The 22,054-nt window shown below is 41.8% G+C and overlaps 1 protein-coding gene across 3 annotated transcripts in view; it reads left to right on the top strand.

Annotated features, from left to right (window-relative positions):
- The window catches only part of LOC124305936 (uncharacterized), a 261,707-nt gene that overhangs the window by 6,276 nt on the left and 233,377 nt on the right, over positions 1-22,054 (top strand). For all 3 annotated transcript variants that reach the window (XM_046765969.1, XM_046765967.1, XM_046765968.1), the window contains one exon: positions 6,038-6,218. In XM_046765969.1, coding sequence (XP_046621925.1) covers positions 6,042-6,218 — 177 coding nt within the window. In that variant the 5' untranslated portion in view covers positions 6,038-6,041. The remainder of the gene's footprint in view (positions 1-6,037; positions 6,219-22,054) is intronic.

Below are 22,054 nucleotides of genomic sequence, written 5' to 3' on the forward strand. Positions count from 1 at the left end.
TTTTTTTTTTTTTGTTTTACAACATTATAAATTTCGTATTTTGGTTTGGTAAAACCTGATAAAAGAGTCGTACAAATTTACGATCCGAAATTATTAGCAACGTTCAATCGAGTAAAAAATGTACCTCGTAATTTAATATAAAATGATAGCGCGTCGCAATATCCGCGAGGGATAAAATAATAAATTCCTTACAATTTCGGGGGTAGAAAATGACCCGAGAGACGTATCTATACGTATATGTATGTACAGAGAATAAGTACGATCGGGGAATCACCCGAGGTTACCAAGGAATATAGACAAAGAATAAACTATATAGGAACTTTTATGAGAGCTTGAGGAGCAGAAAATAAGGGTCGGAGTTGCGCGGCGAGCGGGACCGAAAGTTAAAATCACATCATTTTATTTAGTTACTTTATGAGTTCGCCTCGGCACCCGCGCCCCGAGTTTCACTAACTCCCGGCCAAAGTTTTACCCGAAGTTTTTCCTCCCGTTCCGAACGACGACCGGGGTGAGAGAATCCGGGGAGAATGCGCTTCCCGAGAACAACGGAAACAGCCGAAGTACTTCGGCCGGATGCCGGGATTCGTCGATCCTCCCTCCTCCTCCCCTCTTCACCCTCATCTCTCTCCTCCCCCGCCCCTCAATCTACCCCGCATTCAATTAATTGCCCCGCGTGTCAGATTATTCGCATAACTGCAATTAACCCACCGGATAAACCCTTTTGCATTTATTCCAACCGAAGGTGATCGTTTTTCGAAAAAAATTTTTATTTCAACAAATCGCGATATCTTGAATACATATTTCATTAATTCCTTCACTTTTTTTTTTACACTTTGACGAATTGGAACGTTTCTAGCAAAATTGAAACATTAACGGAGGACCGTTGGAATGGAATTGAAATTATCGATTCTCATTCGTTAATATTTAGTTTTCTGCGATTTATTTACTTCTGTATATAACTTGCAGCGTATGATTTTTACTCGCTTTTAAACTTACACGTTGATTTTCTGTGATTTCCAAGTGTTCGGATCGATTTTTAACGATTCACGAATTGCACAGGATCACACGGAAATCGTTATACATCAATGACAATTATTTATAAAACGATGGCAAGGCGTTGGAAATTGTTGAAAATCACTCACGGTGGCCTGGAAATCAACAATCAACAATTTATTGCAAGGATTTTTGTGATTTTCTATTGCATCAATTATTTGTATGTAGATTGATTCCTTTGACTCTAAAGAATGTAACACGTTTCAGTCGCTCAACTTCCTTTCATTTACAAATCGATTTCCAGCTGTTAAATTTATCAATTACTCGATTCCGAACGATCCCTGGTATTAAAGTACTCGAAGCGTCGTATTTTCGTCCCATAATCGCGTCATTTGTCATCTTTCCGCCGACATCCAGAATATGTTGAAAAATTAATTCTCTTCTAATTAAATCTACATTGACTTGTTGCTGAATATTATACTTTTTGCGACGGATCATCTTTGAATATGGAACGGAAATTTCACGCGAAAGACTTCTCACGGAACGTGAAAGAATCCGGTGATAATATGCGCATAATCGTCGGAATATAATTGTTGAATTATACACCGGTAAAAGCTGGGACGACGTTGCTTCTGACGTGATATCGTAAGAAAGTTCGCTCGAGCATATTGACAAATGGATTCCCCGCTCGCGCGGGGTAAAAATGACTGTCGAGTAGACGTCGGATTTTCATCCCTTCTCTCCGGGGTCTCTTATATTTTATCAACTCCCCGATTACCGCACGAAACAAACCTTAATTGTCGTAAAAAATTCCATCAAGTTACATCGGTCCTTAAATATTGGCGTACAAAAATTTTCCAACGTTTGATTTCAATTTTTAACATTTGAACTTGGTCACTGGTAATCAATATCGGTAATTGCCGAAATTGGTTTGAAAAAATTCTTTCCGATTGTCGACGATGCAAGTAGAATATAACATCAAACCGATAAACGCAAAAAGAAACAGGTCTGTATAATTGCGATTCGAAAGCATCCGAGTGCATATATGTGTATGTATAATTTTGTGCGGATAGAAAAGTAAGAGAAGAAAGTTTTATCTCGAGATAAAAGACTGTCCGAGGTATCTCGGGGAACTTTTCTAATTTTCCCGAATATAAAACACACTGCAGTGACACGCGACGGGGCGAGGGTGAATTCGGAGTTAAAGTTTCTTTCTGAAATTAGTTCGTTCCAGTGTCTCTTCGGTTCGAGGTCGCGTTTATACTTTATCGTCGTAGGTACGTATACCTTTCTATCTACGGTTAGCCGCAAAACTCTTCGGGCACTCGAGCCACTTTGGCCCTAATCGTCCAAGTTTCCGCCGCCCGGTTGCTTAAGCCGCAAATTTTACCGGGTGATCCCGTCGTTGCGGAGGCTGCACATTGAGGAGAATATCGAGCGTCGAACGCGCGGTGATGTAAATACGACGAAGACGGAATCGCGGCAGCGGGTCGAAATGCCTGAAACATAACGCAACGTCGCCTCGCCGAGAGCTTTCGTCGCGGTGATCAGGGGATAATCGATGAGCTTTTCTCAAGTTCGACTTCTCGATATTGGCGCATGTATTGCGGAGAGAGAGAGAGAGAGAGAGAGAGAGAGAGAGAGAGAGACGCGTGTGAGGCGAAGAGGCAATCCGGGGAGCACAATGGTCGGTGGATATTGGCAAAGCTCCACGGGTAACAAAAGCTCGATCGACCAGAGCGCAGACTCGCTGATACGACGCCGGCTCGCGACGAGAGAAGCGGCGATGCTTCCGAAGCTGCTCCTCGACGACGACGACGACGACGACGACGACGACGGTCTGAATCAAGGCTCGAGCCGGAATTCATTCAGGAAGCATTTATCTCACCCCGCGATCACCGATCGACCCGTTAAACGAAATTACCACCGATCACCGAAAGCTCGGATCTCGATAAATAGTCGACTGACTTCGTTATGGCGATTATTTCGCCGTGACAAACTTTTTCCCTTTTATTCTACAACTTATTTCCTTCACAATCATCGATTATTATTATAACCCTGAGAAAACCGTACCGTGTTCCAAATTGCATATCACTGCAGATTGCGACAAAAGAAATTCGACGAATCGACTAAATTTGTAATGAAATTAATATTTATACGCCAAATTGGGCCAAAGGACTATTTACTGGATTTAAAAAAAAATTCAACCAAACATTTTCTCAGATCTACAGATATTGATTCAACGACTTTCTTCTATCAGTCATACCAAATACGCAACTCGGCCCGGGTGATAATAACACCGTGTTCGTCATCCGAACAACTTTTCGAAGCTTAATGCTTCGCCGCTCTTGTAATTTAACGCGGCCAAATTAACTTTTCAGTTTCCCCGCCAAGTTTTCGCTCTTATACATACCTGTAATGTACATATACATATATATACACACATATATATGTGTGTGTGTGTGTGTATTTATGTGTGTATGTGTCTATGTATGTATGTATAGTCGCACAACTCGACTGTTCCGCGCCTCAGCTTTCCACCTTGTACATATATACGCCCAAACACGTTGTATGTATATGTATACGCACATATATACATATATATAATGAAACTTTCCGTCCCGGGGCAACTTTTTAAGTATTTCACGAGTGGTTCGCGGGAAGAAAGTATACCGACTGCCTTTTCCCTTGAAATAATTCAATTATATCGCCCCGCCGTTAAAGCACCTGAGCTGCAATCATAGCTTTTTGTCAATGTGACGTGATTTTTGATCCACCCTAAATCAAATATCTGAGCATCTTATAGTTGCGATCGATTATTGTGTTATAATCTATGAGATATTACGTCGCCCCAGGAGTTGAAATCGTGATTACCATAAAACAGGACGATGAAATAACCGATTAAGAAATCGTTATTCATTTCGGGGCTTGAATTCAACCCTTGATTGGAATATTCTTCTGCTTCTCTTCTTCCCTTTGTCTCGTTCTGACAATGATAAGCAAAAAAATGCGATTCTCCGGCGGTTAGCTCGATAACGGTGAACGAAATTTCATTGCCTCCATAAAGTCCCGTTTTAAGGACCCTCGAAGATCGAGGCGATCCGCGTCGTCTATTCAATCCCACGGCTCGTAGACAAGTGTTTTACAATTAGTTAGTTTGCGGAATCAGCCAAGACCTCGACTTTGCAATTCAATCGGCGAGCTTTCGCCGTGCGTAGATCTATGTATATAAAATATGTATTACGAATGTCAGCCCCGATTCTTCATCGAACTAACTCCCCTCGACTACTCCGCGTCCTTGTTTTGTAAAACTTTTCCATGATGAGCTTTGTTGGCCGTTTCCCTCTTTCCTCCCTTACGCGAACGGGATGAAAAAGTTAAATGTGAAAGTTTTCTCCCCCCACCGTACGATATAGGGTACTACTGCAGGTACCTCTACACGTAGATACGTACCTACACACCTTGTACACATTCACCGACGAAAGGGATGCAAAGATAAAAGTTTCTCCTTCAAAGAATATACGCTAACGTGATATAATATTTGTCAAGTAGTTTCAAGCTCTTTTCCGTAGTTATTATTACACACATACCTCGTATATCACATACGCGCCTAGCTCGGATAACTCGCCAATCAAATTTTCAGCTCGTACAGACGGTCCGAGCTTTCGCGTTAATCGAAAGAGAAATAGTACATTATGTACCAAGGGAATAAAGTCGGGGATTATTCCCGCGGGTGGCGGAACTCCCCTCCACCTAGGAAAAAAAATGTATACGCATATCTGATAAGTTATTAAATAGAGAGAAAGTGTCATTGAATATTGTACAATCGTGTAATATCAATATCTATTGTCATGGGTAAATTCTTCTTTGATTAAATTTTAAGGAATCTAATAAATCTGACCTTTATTCATCGAAATGTTACGAGTTTGTTGTATACTTTCAAAATTTTTGACAAAACATCGTTGTAATTATTTATTCACGCGTAAGTGTGATCATTTTATTAGTTTGAAAGTTACAATATTGTTGGAAGTTTGTAACGATACATATGGCCGGTTTTGCCAATTTTTTCAATTTTCAACGCTACACTCGGCGTTCAGTGCAAGAAGAAAAAGAAAGACACTGAAGAATTAATTTACGGGAAATAACGTCTCATATTTCCCGCAAACGCGGGAAAAAAGTCCTACTCTTATCTCGCAAATTAGGGAATAATGTTAAGAGGGAATAATATGCTACTTTCGTGCCCCATTTCAGTTAAAAAAAATAAAATTAACATCAAGTTTGAGTCGGGAATGAAAAAAATAAACACGGTCTGGCGGATCTCTTTCCTCAACATTCCATATAATATGCACACATATGTCTATAGATGGGATGATGCTCCGAAGCATCTCGCGCGAATCGCGCGTTGCGAGAAGAAGCCGAGCTTTTGTTCAGGGTTGTGAAAGTTGTCGCGGGAGTTTCGGGCGGTTGATTTACCGCTCGTCGGTGGCCCTCGGTAAGCAAAACGAAAGATATTGATTGGCCGCGTTCATACACGTGTATACGTACATACATACATACATACGTAACATAACATAACATAAATACCTATGTATAATGTGTATATTATATACCCACCGCACGATGCCTGTTGTGCGGTAAAAGAGTTTGAAACCTGCTGTATTTGTCGTATATATACATACATAGTTTAAACTTGGTCCTTCTCAGCTCCTCATTCGCCGTTCTCTCTTGTATCGTTTTAACGGATCAAATGAAAGAAGATAGATGAGTTTAAAAAGTTTTTAAGAGAAATTTTCTTCCCCTCCTTTTACCCTCTCATTGATCGTGCGACGTTCCTTTCCGTTTTCTTTTAGTCTTGTTGTATTATATGTATAACCATTATTATTCTTGTTTCTTAATAATTTAAGCACGCTGCTTACTTTTCTCCCTGCTTTTCTTCCGCTTCTTCTTCTTCTTCTTTTTCTTTTTCTTGCCATTCTTACACTGCCAACAAAGTTCAAACTAATCTCGACTCTTTCTTTGCTGTTTCTTACCCGCGATCCTGCAGCGGAATGGCGGCGAGAAAGACGAGGCAGAATCACTCCATACAGCATCTCCTCGAGCTCCCAAGCTCGGCGAGACCTGCAAGAAAAACGCCCCCCGAACCGGACAAAGAATCTCAGCAACACCCGACGCCTTCTACACCTCGACAAGTGCCCGTCACCGTTTTGCACCCGACACCAAAAAAGGTAAGTGATTAAGATGTTGCAAATTTTTAAGAGCCTTCACACTTCGCTGTACCAAAAACTGCGCACCGTTAGAAATCTTTAACCAATAATATCGTCCCAGCTGCTCCACTTTGCATTTGTTGCATTTCAATTCTCTTAACTTTAACATTTAATTTGCGATTTGTACTTTTATCTTTCAGTGAATGCAACGTTAAAAAATTCTCAAATCTATCGAAAAATATCAGTGGATCTGTTGGGACATTTTTTTTTCTAACCTTGCGTACAAAATTTGTTTGTTTATTCAGTCGTTTGTTAATAAGCATCGCATCCGAAGAAAAAACGCGATAAATGGCAATATGTCGGGGATTGATTTAGTGCTAAACCGTTCTCGAGACGGAGTGGGTGCCGTCAGCTGTGGGAAGTTTAACAAAGCGCGATCTTACGGAGCGAACTTCCAAGTATATACGACCCTCAGGCCCCTCGATGCACAAAGAAACAACCCGATTCGAGTTTAGGCTCTGACGGATTTTCTTCGCGGAACTTGTACGTGTGTACATATACGTATAATGTACGGCTTTGGAATCGATACGGGATGCGAGCATGGAAATATATGCGAGAGAAAACTCGCTACGAAAATGATCTCTTTCCTTTTATTTTTCCTTTTTTTTTTTTTTAACCATACACACTCGGAAGCGGCTTAACCCACGTGAAATACAATATTTTTTTTCTATTTAATTCGGCGGGTTTCAAGGAAAACGAAAATGACGTTGCTAATATCGTCGAAGAGTGAATTTATACATACCTATGTATGTATTTTCTTTCGATGTACAACATAGCGAACGTGTACTTTTTAAGTATTTTCGAATTACGGAGAATTTAGAAAAAAGTAGATGAGAATATTTAGACGGTTGAAAAGCTCGAGAAATTTTTATTTGTAAATTTTTATAAACGTCTTAAAAAATTAGAGAGTGGTGTAAAATTTCTTTGAACATAAAATCGCGTAACATTACATTGATATCGCGGTGAATTTTTTTTGCCGTCAGAGAAATTGAGCTTCTTGAAATTTGATAAAGAAACAAAAATTTTAGTCACTTTACTCGCCGTTAAATTTAATCGACAGAAGTTTTTACTTTCAGAGTTTTGACTGTCTTTTCAATTACTAAACCGATCAGTGATGCATAGATCTGATCTTCGAACACTCGTCAAATGTTATCGTCAGACACAGTTCATTTTACCTTATTACTACCGCACCGAGTATTTCTCTGCCCAGCTTTCATTATACTTTGTGGAAAATCACATCAGTTTCATTAGTTTGGTAAACCAGCTTCGTAACACGAGAAGCATCAAATAGCCGAAACCCGAGACACACATCCTGTTACATTTCTTGTCATTCCAAAGTTAACGTTCCAAATGATATTAAATAATAATTGGTCTATTCAACAAAAGGTAATCTTAGATTTTGAGAAACATAATTTAATTACGAATAATACTCCAGAGTTTTAATGTCACAATCAGTGTTCCTAAAGTTATTAATAACTAGAGTCAGGCTAATATCATTGGCCAAGGAGAAGTAGAGAATATTATAGAAAGAAACGTCACAAACGTTCTTAATTAAAACTGTTTTTTAAATTCCTTCTCCGGAGTATAATAATAAAGAAAGAGTCGGTAGCGTTTTTTCTTTTTCCCGTCGAGATCAGCCGGATGAAAACAATTATTGACGAAAGCGCTAAAATTAGAGAGACGCGTAAATTTTCACCGAATCTGGCAAATTGTACGAGGTCATGGCGAGAAGTTTGATACACGTATAGGTATTATGTAAGTCCATATGTACATATATGTATATATATATATATGTATAAACACAGTTCGTTTCGTCGATAACCCGACAAATCAGATATTTACCGCAAGTATATCCGAACTTGTTTTACCTTCGCATCAGCAAATATAAGGCGGTGAGTTTATTATTTCCTGGTAGAAGGAGTCAGATGTAGGGAAGTACGGGGTGGACGGTTTAAAGGGTGGAGTTTGGTTTCCCCAGCGTTGGACCGTGGCCAGGAAAACATTTGTAACTCCGCAGTAAACAGTGGAAAGTTCGCGTCGATTTCGCTTCGCGAGTATTACGTACAACTGTTACGTACCTATACATACGTTATATCTATATCTATACCGATAGCTGCGAGCTTTTTACAAAGTGCAAAAGCGAAGGTACGGAGTCGCGCACGCCGTTCGGTCTATACCGGAAGTCGGTTCATTCGCGCAACCTGTTTAGCCATCATCTCTCTTTCTCTCCCTGAGAACCGGCGATAAATCCCAGCATCGAATCCGCGGCAAACCGCTTGGAACAGTTACAATTTATTTCGAGTCAAGCTTGCGATTTTATACCGCCAATATCTCGCGCCTCAAATCGAAAACGTGATACAGTCGTTGTGTTAGTCTCGAAAAAGGAGAAAATTAATACTGCTCGATAGGGTGGATGGAATTAATGTTTTTGGGGATGATTCAGAGTCATTCTTTCATTTCCCACTCAACCATAATGTTTACCTTTTTTAACTGAGAAGCAGGACGAAAGTGGCGTATTATTCCCTCCTTACTTTTTGTCCCTCGTATGCGGGGAAAAAAGTAGCACTTATTTACCGCTACTAATTTTTCAGTTTTTCTGGTTTTCTAGCTTTCTTTTCGATTTTAAACTACGTCACTCTGTATCATAATAAACTTTCAATAATATTATAGTTTCCCGACCGACAGATCACACTTACGCATGTAAGGAAAACACTTTCAAGTTAATAACGTAGCTAGAACTGAGTCGGGAATAAAGTCGATTATTCCCTTGTTACATAATGTACTTTATATTTACCTCGTGCTAATCAATTCAAATCAAATTTTTCGCTCTTATTTACATTTTTATTTACATTCGCGAGGGATAGTAAATTATTATTATCATAGGTGATTTAATGTTATCTGTAGGGTACTTGGTCGGATTTTCCTGCAACACCGTTAGTTCCGCCATCGATTATCCGGTGTTTATTTTCAAAGGCAATATCGGTCTGTTGGCGCGCGCCGCGCTTGGAAGTTGGGAATTTCAGGATATCAGGATGTCAGGATTGGTTGGTTCCGGTCATAGTATTTGCAGTATAGTCTCTATACGCCGACGCACACAGGCGTACGACAAACAGGATGATCAGTGCTGTCGCCGATGGAGTCAATCAATTCAAAGATTAAACGATTGATGAGCGTTGCTGATGGAGATCCGATAGCATTGGACACTGTTTTTTCTCCGAGTATATGACGAGAGAGAGAAGTTTTTTTTATCTCTTTTCTTGTCGAACTAACTTTTTCGAAGTCAACTTACCGCCTTATTTCTAAAACTGACGCTCCATTAGTGAATTCGCGGATGCTTGGAACTATCTCTTACACAACTACACTGCAAATAACCGACCGAACATTAATGTATACACAATGAATTTGAACGATTTATAAATTGGCTGTAAAAATAAACTCGGGGCTGCTCCAGTTTGTCGTCGCGTATTCGTTATCGATTATCTCGCGAATTAGGTCTGTTACAAACGTTTCCAGATAATAGAATCCCCGAATCTGTAATGTCGCAGAGACACAGACACACGTGCAGGGGTTGAGAAATAAAATTATCAAATTTCATTCGCAAGGAGAAAAAAAAGAAAATAAATAAAAAATGAAAATAATAGCTGGTTGTAGAAGAGCCGGCGCGCTCGGTTATGATTTTAAACTTTATCCCGATTATAACCGCTCTAGACCATTAATCGCGTATCTTTTCGCCCCGCGAGCCGAATCTAATGCTGCTTTTAACGCCTATTTTACTACCGTTGTTACGACGCTGTTATTATACGAGGATAACTGCGAGAAGGTTTTCTTCCTTCAGCTGCAGTACCTACGACAAGAAAAAAGCGTCGCTTGCCTACGGCGCGATTTAAACTTTATCATTGTACGCCTTCAGGTTTTATTGACGACGAGTTTATCGGACTAGCGTGAAAATATCGCCTCTTCTTTCTCCGTTCCCAGATCATAGAAATTTTCAATCGTCGGTTTGGATTTTTAAAAACATTTTATATCATCGGTTGAAAACAACCTCGTTTTGTTTTCGCAACTCGTTCGAATCCCGCTTAACTTTATACTCGCTTGCTTCGTAACGATTTTTAAAGTTTCTCGTCCCGTAAACTTTTCGCCGTTCCCCACGATCCGAGTCCGTATTCCAGGGAAAGTTGGAAAAGTTTTCAACTAGGGGGTGGCGCTGATTTCCACCCCCCTTATTCTCTCCCTCCGTCCCGCTGTGCTTCCACTCCTTGATGGCGCTTGCGTAGCCACCCCTGAAACCAAGGGTGAAACTCGCTCAGCGACTGCGTCGGTACGGCAGAACCCCCAGCATCATCCCCTGTTAAGAGCAAACCTACCCTCGTTCCCTTACCTACCTACCAATAGTATCTACAGATTTCAAGCTGGTAAGGAAGCTTTTCTCGAAAACGACACGTGGTCGGGAAAATTCCGTTATCCTCGGCAGGAATTTTCCTTTCCCGTCGTGGAGAATATTCGACTTACCCGAAAACGAGATTATATGTTATACCAACTTCGGATAATTTCATCTTTTCGACATATCACGGTAGGTCAATTCGGTATTCTCAACCAATCACTCGAATCAATTACGTCAACGAATCAGCTCGTCATTAAAACTTATTTACTCGTTTCATCGAATCGAATCACGTTTCATCCTCGAATTCCTCTCTCTCGAAAAAAAGCTCGATTATCAAATATCCGCTGATATTCACACGATATACAAAATTTAGCAGACAATCGGAGGTGAATTTTGACCAATTTTATCCTGCAAAGTGTTTTCTTTCAGCGGTTGTTCGGCCGACATCTGCGATTTGTATAAATTGAGGGAATGAAAAAGAAAAAAGAAAAAAGTATTCTCGAGATAAATGAATTCTCCTCAACACAAGATATTATAAGGGTGGCTGGGCGGTTATATTCCGGGTCGTCTTATTCACCGAGACTTGGATTCGCTCGCCTCGCCTCGCCCCCGGCTAAATAGCTAACTTCGCGCAACTATCCCAATAGATTATGATTATTGTGGAGGTACGCCATGATTTATGCAATTATCATAAATTTGCCCCCTTCCATTCTGCCACCTTCTGTATGCTTAAGGCGCTCAACCTATTCATGGAAATTCAATAGCATATTATGCGTCCGTTAAAGGTCCATTCACATGCACCCTGAATATTCCGAGATTAATAACGATGATATTAATAATCAGGATAATTGTTGCCCCGCTAATAAGCGGCTCGAATATACATGCACCCTTCGTTCAACGGACGATGATCGCCCGAAAATGCAGTCGAGCTACATATGTCACCATGTCAACTTGTACATCCAACTTTGATCGCGCAGAATTTTCATCGACGATTTCAAAGCGTTTTCCATTCACGTTGGTGAAAAAAGTTCGATCCGATTCTTTTCACGAACGAGCGGATTCGGGGGTAGTTCTATTTTTTTTTTTTTTTTGTTTTTGTGTTGCCGTACATGGACGAATTAACTGTTTATCAGAGGATTGTTCTTTGCAACGAGCCGCAATGCCAGTTTTAGCAGTCCTCGCGATTATTTGAACGATGTACGAGGAGAATTCCGTATCGGAGCAGACGCCTGCAGCTTTAAGCTTTTATTTCCTACGGTCTATAGGTATGAAACAAAGTTTGCAACAAAGTTTCCGAATCAATAACGGACCAACCTACCCCCTAACCAGCTCGCGCCGAGCAACGAGAGATGGCGACGAATGTGCCTTTGGATACCCTTAAGAAACTCCCTTTTATACCTGCCTTACCGACCTCGCTTTAAAAATATGAAAACACATATGCTGGACAACGGTTATCAAAAACGGAACAACTAATCTTACATGAAAGTATGGCACCTAATCAGGGTGGCCACATGCCTGGAAAATCTGGTAAACCTGTAATTGTCAGGGGGATTTTTAATTTGGTGATGGAAAAAACTGGAAATATCAGTTTTCTATTATGGGAATTAGAAATCATTTTTTGAGGTAACAAGTTTACTTTTCATCGTCGAGAAAACAAATTTGCTTAAACTGACTTTTTTGTGCAAGTTACTAAGATGAACGATCTAGGTTTTAATAATTTACTACAACTGGGAAAATGTCGGGGAAAACTAAGTTTTAGTTTCTGGAAAAACCTGTAGAAATTATGGAATTCTTTTTCAAACATAAAATTTGTCACTACTCTCCAGTAGTTTAAGGGATGAAAATAAGATAAAGATTTTTGTGCTTATTCGAGATATTAGCCAGAAACTACGGGTCGAATTTTCCATCCCTCTCTTTTCGCGAACCCCGAGTTGCACTTATTTTTCTCTTCAATTTCAACGAGGGTTGCAGGTTTCCCGGTATTACGGCCAGTATCATCTTCCTGCTGCGTTGCTCGCCGCAATTTCTCTGCAGCTCTGCGCTCCGGGATATAAATGAGAGAGAGTAAAAAATAATCTGGAATTGCGTTACGTCGGGGTGGTTGCCTCTCTGCACTGATGGCCTTTTCACCTACCCGCCTTCCTTCCTTCCTTCCTTCCTTCCTTCCTTCCTTCCTTCATTCTGGTTTATTTCATCTCACGGCACCCTGTTGTTACATCGCTTTCGCTGCGCGGCGAATTGAATGCCAAAAAATTCCTCCGAGATCGGTGAAAATTCTTGAGAGTTTAATTTTTCACTAGCGTGGGAAACGGCGAGCATATGTGGCGGGAATTAGGCTTACTCGGGTGGCGGTAGCGTTTAAAAAGCCCTACTTTTTCTCTGAAAGCCCGGGGTGAGGCTGTCGTATTAAATAAATCTCCTTAAGCGGATTAGGGACTGGCTTTCCGGTATTTTAACACCACGTTTCCGAGTCCTAACGCGGGATTAAGCGGTCCCGGACCAGATTTTCGGGCTTGCTCTTCTACGCTTTTTACACCGTTCAGGGTGCTCGAGTTTTCAATCCGCGGTCACTTCTTTTCGCGAACGATCGCCACGCTGTCGATTTTTAAACGCGCCCCCGCGATTCGTCGTTTAAAAGACGCTCACCGCCAAAGGATGGAGGGAGGGAGTCAATTTTTATGAATGAACTAGGCGGCGGGGGCGTCGCGACGCCCCGGAATCCACCCTGTCAAAAGACTCACTCCTCGCACTCCTCGCGACGCGGGGGTAAACGCACAAAAGAAGGGCTTAACCCTCAACGCTCCCGGGGGTTTATAAAAATTCTGTCAATTAGGGCGCGAAGGATGCGAAGGATAAAATGTGAGCCACGCGACAAGCGTGCGAAATCGCTACGTCGCCCGATTCCCGATGCGGGACGATTTGCGAAACCGGCAGAAAAATTCACCAAGTTTAACGTGGCGAAACGTCGAATAAAATTATTATCTGTAATTCGAAAATTTTCTACGAATTTGAAAGGTGTAAGTTTTCGAATATATGGTATAGAATAATTTTTCGCATTTTTCAAATTTCGAATATACTTCGACTTTTTCTTATTCTCGTTTCTCTCATCCAGACGTATAATTTTCTGACACTTCTTATGTCTATTTTAAACATCGAATAAATATAATCCGTGTACCGGGATAGAAAGTCTTTAATTTTAAGTTATCGATTGATTTATAACGCAATGATCTGCTTTCAACTAAACTTCATTTCGATGAAAGGATAGCTTGCTTGTAAGTTGGATCGAGAAGATTCCATTTGATCTTATCAAATAATTTCATTATGAAACTACCGTTGAAATATCCACTCGATTTTACTTTTTATACTTACAGAATATTAACTTGGCTTCAACAAATGTAGATCATTATTAATAAATTTCTTTCCGCTCCCCTAAATCCAGCATTATTCGCTGTAAAATATATTGGCAGTCTGTAAATAATCCATATCCATGAATCAAAGGAAAATTCTCTAAAAATTCGACTGTAAATAATTTGTTGTTTTCTAGTAAGGTAAAAATATTTCAAGGGGTCAAAGAAGGCTTAGTCGAAAGTGCAAGATTTCACGAATTGATGTAATCAATTTAAATCAATCGTTATTTCTAAAGTTTTCTCATTGCGTATCAAATAATTGTCATAAAATTTGAGTTTGAATAGAAAAAAAAAAAAAAAAAACACACTGAATTTTCGAAAATTCCAATTTTGATTTAGCATATATCTACAAGCGTAGGAGCTACTTGCCGAGAGTAAAGGATGCTGCAGGGGGTGTTCGAAAATGGCCACGGCGTAGTGCTCGGGGGCGGTGGTAAGAGGGGGGAGGGGAGGGGGAGTCGCGGGGTGTATTTACGACGTTACAATACCCCGCGGGCTAATCCCTGGCCCCAGTAGATCCCGGTTTCCGTATATCGCCCCTTACTCCGTCCCCGGTTTCTGGAAATAGTGCAATGCAGCAGCCAGTGGCTGTTGCCTTGTATGTATATGTATACGCGAAATTGAAGGCGGGGGCTAGAAAAGCGTTAGACTTATCCTTGAAAAGTGCGGATGTAAGGAAGGATTTTTTCCCTCGTTATTATACGCTGATAACTATTGTTTTATTTTCTCTTTCTTTTTTCGAATCAAGTATTAGTTATAGTTTTCCTTCGTTTTACTCTCGAAACAAAAAGAAGATCGAATTTTACCAGAATGGAGGTTTGTTTTTATTTTATTTTTTACTGTAAGAAACCATCGTTGAAAATAAATAACATGAATTTTTTTTCTTTTTTGTAAAACAAGTATTAAATCATACATATTTAGCATTCTCATTCCATTTCGGAACCATGATGTAAAAATGGGTTTTTATGGCACTGGTTTTACAAAAAAGTTTCATCGTTCTTAAAAATGTCCACTCACATATGTCAAGGATATTTCCTCACGTCATGAAATCGGCAACAGTTTTATAAAATTGCGGAAAAATATCGAAAAACCAGAGGTATTATTTTTAACCGATAAAAACCAAAAAATCCATTGATCATCAGGATTTTAGGAGGTCAGGTTTTTGTTTGACCCGTTTGTTTCACGTGGATTGCCCCGTATACGTATACGTCCTACGGAAGTTGTAGCGAAAAGGAAAGTATCCGAGGTGAACCGCGCAAGTTTTATTCACTCTGTGAAATGTTGCAGTACATGACGATCAAAAAAAAAAAAGAAAAAAACACAACACCCACATCGTTTTTTCAACTCTTGAATCGGCAGTTTAGGAGATAAAAAAGCACCCCCAAAAAATAAGGGATGCAAACCCCTGATGGTAAATACGCTGCGCATATTATCGTTATCGGTTGATGCACATAGTGAATAATGTCCATAATCGGTTGTACAAGGAAAAAAATTTGCAGTGTACAATCGATAAATCCTACAGAGAATGAATTTTTAGCCGTAAACCTTTAGGGGTGGTTCTTACGCTCTTTGAACGCCTGAATTGGCACGTGAAATAAAAATCTGCGTCCCATGTTTTTTTATTCTCTGCAACGTACCGCAGAACGAAGGAAATCGGCTACAGGTACCCTCGTCAGTCGACCTGCGGACGATGTGTGCCAGTTGAATACGCGCGTTTCGTTTTAGCTCTCGTTCGCGTTCCGCGCCCTATATTTCCCTCTTCATATCTCGGCCTCCCCCGGCCAGCCCCGTTTTCCACCCCCTCGCCCCCCTAAAAGTTGCCGAGGCTTAGAGTAGAAATGGAAAGGGTTTTCCCGGTATCGTGAGGCCGGAAGGGCTGCCGGGTTATAATGAAATATAGGCCCACCTCGCCGTAAGACTGCATTAAGATTATACCTACTACAGGCGGCGTGCGGGCTCTGCGGCTGAAGGGTGAATCGAGTGGCGCTGCAGGGGTGGGCGCAGGTCGAAATAAGAGAGGGCGGCGGGTCTGCCTCCCGCACTTATATACACACGTCTCTGTATACCTATAATAAACCGAGAGAGAGAGGAGAGACCCGAAGGGGTAGGGATTCCTCGTACAGTGTTTTAATCAAGCCGGATTTGCTGCGGCAAGCCATGCCTCCAACTTTCATTTTACCCCGGCTCCAACCGCCTCTCTTCTGCAACAAAATTCTGAAATTGTCCTGGATAAAACGCGATCCGTGTCACTCGAGCAACAGCGTCATAGACACCGTGACATCACTCTCTGCGAGCCGTTCTCCAGTGGGTGATATGTCACGACTGCGGTTACGTATCCCGAATTCGATGTCTCACGTTCCAGTCTTCCTTTTTTAAACAGTTACCGGAACTGTGCAAATTTTAGAATAAGGAAAAAAAAACAAAAAAAAACAAACAAAGAACAAAAAAAACTATTCACGTAGCTTGGACATTTTACTAAAAAGCCCGCATTTCATATCGCGATAACACGAGATAGGCAATTAATTCCAAATTTATCACGGGCAGAAAGGTAAACAGGTAATCCGGGGGTTTCGCCTAGCAATTTGGGCAGGAGGGAGATAAGAGGGGCTCAAAATATAAAGTCGAGGAAATCCTTGGGGCTTAGTGTGTTTCGTCGTCGGGTGAAAGAGGAGTGCGAGGACGTGATGGAGGGGGGGGGGGGGGGGGGTGGCAAGAAGAAGGGTGACGCGAGGTTCTCGTTCCTTCGTCGGTTTCCGTACCTAATCTATATTGGAACTGCTAACTAAAGTATTATGTACTCGGAGGTTTGGCGGGATGATGCGACGGCGAGGCGGTAGGATCCGGGGGTGGAAACCAGGCGGCAGCGGCCTCTCGGTTAGCAAAATACGACGGTGAGCTTCCGATCAGCCGAAACTTTGATCCCCGTCGATAAAGCTCCGGAAGACCTCGACCGAACTTTGTCTGGATATAAGCGAGAGCTGTGCCGTATATCGCGAAACGGGGTTGGATTCAGGGGTTAACGTGAATTTGGACGTGTGCGCACAGCGTCGGGAAGCTTGAAAAAAATGAAGGAAAGCTTCTCGGTCTCGGAGGTCGAAACGAGACGAGATTCGTCCCACACTCGACTGTCGAATAATAAGCTTTGTACATACAAGCGACAATGGAGACTTTATTTCCGGCCCGGCTGGGTCTACAATGTAGGCACTACACTGTAATTAAATTCCCCAAGCCCAAGGATTCCGAGGAGCCGACTTCCCGGCTAGATTCGCTAGGCGAAACCCGCCAAAGGGAACAGCCGGCGTTCGGGGGATGCCCAGAGTTTCAACCACGTACCATATTGCATACTGACCGTATACCGTGTACTGCTTCACGGTTTGACCGTATTGTTCGACGTGTATGCTTCTCGTCGAGGCTTGATCGTTTTATGGGGTTACAAGAGCGCAGGTGAACTCGATCATCGAAGAAGGTAAGACCCGCGTCAATGATGAGCTTCAAGTTGGTAACGTTACTTTAATGATGCAACGATACTTTAGGAAAGTAGCAAAGCAAATATGTTCACATTTTGAAAAGCCAACTCCTTGGAAGTAGTTTCAAAAATTGTACAATGATTTATTCCGTCATGTTTCGTTGCGTTAACGTTACTAGTTTCAACATGATGGGTGATTCGTGGTACGACGCGATCCGATGGATTCACGAATAACCGAGCTTTTGTCGACTGAAATCAAACGAACGATTTCATTCCATTAACATTGACTCCGAGGCGGGATCTATAAATTACTGTACCTAACTATCACTTGACTTCCATTGGCTTCCGATGTTACCCACTCATAATTTATGACTTCCTGGAGTGATATGTGACTCCTCGTAACCGTGCCGTGAGTTTTCTCGAGGAACTCTGACTCGCGACGCACTGGATGCATCAGCCGTCCTGCTGAGAAAAGCACGAGACGTGCAGAGTGTTCGCGGAGAAGTGTTTATAGCCGAGAGTATCGCGTTCGCGGAGAGGCGAGCTCACGTTGTATACATAGAGGATTACGTAGGCAACCGCAACCTCTCGGAGTTACTTTTACCAAACTCCGATATAATGAACAACAACGTTCTTTAATTATTAATTGTAACTAAATTATAAGTTCGGAGCTTTTGAGCGGAAGCTTCGAGCACCGTCGTGGCAGCACAGCCAGCTCCTCGCGTTCTTTATCATTACCGTTACCGTGGCAGAGATTGGCGGCTTTGTTGTTTCGCTCTTTCGGAAAAGGATCGGCTTCTCCACCTTGATTTAATCAGGGTGAAATCCATTGGTTCACTACAGGTACCTACATGATATAACGCCGTGACAAACCCCTCGCGCAACTTTACCCGGCGTGCGGTGAGTGCAAATTCGCAAGACCGCACGTCTCTTAAACTCAAAACCCAGCTTTCGTCGTTGTACGTCGTTCGTCTATACGACGCGCATAATTGTGATCAGAATTTCGACACGATGCGTAAAGCGGCGTTCGCTAATGAATGCCTTATTGGTTTCCACGTAGATTCGGCAGAGGCTTCAGCGCCGCTAACCTTGCTTCTCGGAACCTGTACCCGGGCACATTTTCATCGTTCATCGGGAATCGTTTTACCGTATACAATCATGGAATTGGCACGGAATTTAAAGCGACTCGGCAAGGGGTGAAAAATCTTCTCGACCTACCGGAAAAAGGTATAAAAAGCGTTTCTGCACGGGCTGATAAGTTGGAAGTGTGGCGGCGGCATCTGGAAGGGTTCTCCGCTGACCGCTCGGCGGGATGCAGGAAGGGTTTGCGTTTTGGCTCGAGCCACGGGCCACCCGTTGTTTCAATTAGTCATGCTAACGTTTCGATAATTAATCTTAGAAGAGGGTTGATTTCAGCCGGATCGCCCCAGGCCAAAGGGCTCCACCAAATTTCGTCTAATAATTGAACCGAATTCTGCCCCACCGTTCGAAAGACGTGTTTCGAAAGATATCATATTCATGGCTCGATGAAAAACGAAGATGGTTCTTAAAGGAGTACACGTGGTTCTTAGCCTTCTTTCGATCCTCAATTCGCGTTCGACGAAGAAAGCTTGTGCAAGAAATGACAGAGAAAATAAGTACGCACACGTGGGTATTATGAGCAGATAGAGTGTCGGAGGCTTCGGTGATATGCAAATTTAGAATCACGTTCGGATTCAGGCCACGTAGGAGAACAGGTCGTGCACTTAGTTTGGTGTTTGAGTTCGCGCCGGATACATATTTCAATCGTCAAGCTTTCGGTGGGGGTTGTTTGCCGGTGACCAGAATTTAATATTCATCCAATCACAAGGGACTCGCGGCAGCGTGGCCGTGGCTCCAAACTCTGTTTGCCTTTCCGCAACGACGGGTCAAAAAATTGTTACGCATAACCAAGTACACGGAGCTTTCTCCCCGACGTTTCTGCAGTTAGATCAGGGAAGGGGGGAGCTCACCACGACGCATAATTCAGATCGTCCTCAAGTTCGGTGGGGAAAAATTATTGTCACTCTGAAAGTGCAGCAGATTTTACCTTGTATGTGTACATTCGGATATCTCGCGATTCCTTTTCGTCGTTCCTTTATCCCCAGCTTCGATATCCTTGCGAGGATGTCAGTGGTTAAAACTGGAACCGCTGCAAAACTGTTTGGAATGATCAGTCGTCGAAATTCCTGGAAGGGACATCGTTCCTGGTAGAGGTCGTCCTCGTGGGGATCCTGGCGAAAATACCTGACCCGGGCAACCGATGGCTGCTTAAAACTTTTCATGCACATGCCGACGCGGTGCAGCTCCAATTCGCGGAGAGTTATCTCCTTAGGGAAAGTGCCCAACGTGTATTTCTCTCTGCGGATCTTTGCACGGCAGGTTCGGAAGATTGATAGCGGACCTTAAGGGGAGGTACAGCCTGAACGGTCTAAAATCATACATATTTTTAAGAGTTCTTTTTTTTTAGAAAATGAAAACACTCGGAGCAATTTCAGTTTGAGGTCTTTATTATTCATAGTCTCAACAACATTCTAGAATTTTTTCAGCGAAATTAATAACAAAATGACAAAAAGCCCTCAGACTCAAATTCCTCCAAGTGTTTTCATTTTTTTAAAAAAAAAAAACTTTTAAAAATACGTATGATTTTAGACCGTTCAGGTTGAATCTCCCCTTCCCTAAATTCTTTCGTTTCATCGACGAATCGTCACAGTCATGCAGAATTTGCTGCGGTACATTAGTAAAAAACACGAGTAACCATGTAAAGCACCGCTCTTTGTTCCTCCGAATTCCGGTATTATTATTTCCTCTGCGGGTGGTTAAAGGGCATAATTAGGGTGGGTGTATTATATGCACGTGGACCGTTTGTATGTATAGATATTGTTATCATTATTTTTTACAAATTCATCGCTCGCGCTACGCGCAGTGCCCCTCGAAACTCTCTCTTTCTCCTCGGCGGCGGCGTGGTTGGATTTAATTATTTCTGGAATTCAACGCTAATTAAGTTTGATCGAACGAATTTCGCGGGTTTGTTGTCGAGTTTGGACCAATGCTTACAAAACAACGATCCGACAATGTAAATTAAATTTATCAACAACGGTATATAGTAATTATATGGTTAAAAACTTTTCCCAGGTTGTATTAAACATTCAAGATAATTGAACCGGTTTTTGTAATTTTAATTTTATTGTTTTCAAATGTTTCCTTTCGCTTTTCCTTTTATTTTATCCTCCATTATATTATACGCATATTATATACACAGCAGGGTTGAATTAGCTCTTGCGTGAAAAATTTACCCCCTAGTTAATATTCATCATGGATCGTTGATGTCGGATTTCCAGACTTCGTCCTCCCCTCTTAATTTTTGTTTTTCCTTTTTTTTTCTTATTTTGTTCCTCCTGCACCTACTCATCGAGTTACGAATATCCGGAGGAAATCCAGGGTGCATTTTTTTTCTCGAACGTTTAATTTTCTTTTTTTGTTTTCTTTTTTTCAAATCACGCAGCAGCAAGGCACAGATACTGTAATTGGCGAGATGAGACGGTGTTTTCAAAAGAATGTTTGTTAATTCGAATTTCCATCTGCGCGGGAGAATGATTCGCGGTATTTCCGGTCGGTTGAGAAAGGTATTCGATTAGCCGGATATCCGTAATTCGGCAAGTTGCGAAGGACAAGGGGTGCAGGGTGAAGGATAAAATTAAGGGGGCAAGAAAAGACCGTCAGCGATTTCTCGCCAAGAAATTAAGCCGAGGGTTATATTGACTGAGAAATTTTTATACTGGGCTCAATTTCACCTATCGACGTGACAAACTTGCGTTGTTAATTTATTATCGCTTTGGAAATTCGTCGCGGTCACCAATGTTTAGCAAAATGGGAATCAAAACCAGAGAGCGAGAGCGAGGAAGAGAGAGAGAGAGAGAGAGAAATAGAGAGAGATGGAAGACAGATGCTCTCGTCATGCATGAAATTAAGCCCACCCTTTGACTCGGAGGGTTTTGGCACCACAGCTCGGTAATTGCACGCCGGCGCAACGGTGATTAATGTTGCTTGTTATTAGGACAAGACGCCAAGATGTTTTCAAGATGCCCGCGCCAACGCTTGTCAAAGGGTTGTCAAAGGGACGCGCAAGCTCTTACCGCTCGCCAAACCTCTGCCGTGCCATGCCATGCCATCGAGTAAGGCTTCCAAAACGCGTCTCGAAACCATTAGCAAATTTCTTATACGACACTGCAGTTGACGCGGAAAAAAATTTATAACGATAATTGGCGGTTTTTCGATAAACAAGTCGACGAATTCGTCCTAACGACTAAACTTTACTACGGTGAACGTCGATTAATCCATGATTTTCTCTTCAGGCAAGGACACTTTGACTTTCTTTATACCATTTAGGATGGGTTTATTTAATTCTCCTGAAAGAATTAGGTTCCATTATTCGTTGATTTTTAGTTTATACAATTTCTCAAAAACAGGTGCTGGTGTTAAAATAACATATAGTCATATAGAAGAATTTTCAACTAGACGGAAA

The sequence above is a fragment of the Neodiprion virginianus genome, chromosome 5 (genome assembly GCF_021901495.1).
Source record: "Neodiprion virginianus isolate iyNeoVirg1 chromosome 5, iyNeoVirg1.1, whole genome shotgun sequence".
Taxonomy (NCBI): Eukaryota; Metazoa; Arthropoda; class Insecta; order Hymenoptera; family Diprionidae; genus Neodiprion; species Neodiprion virginianus.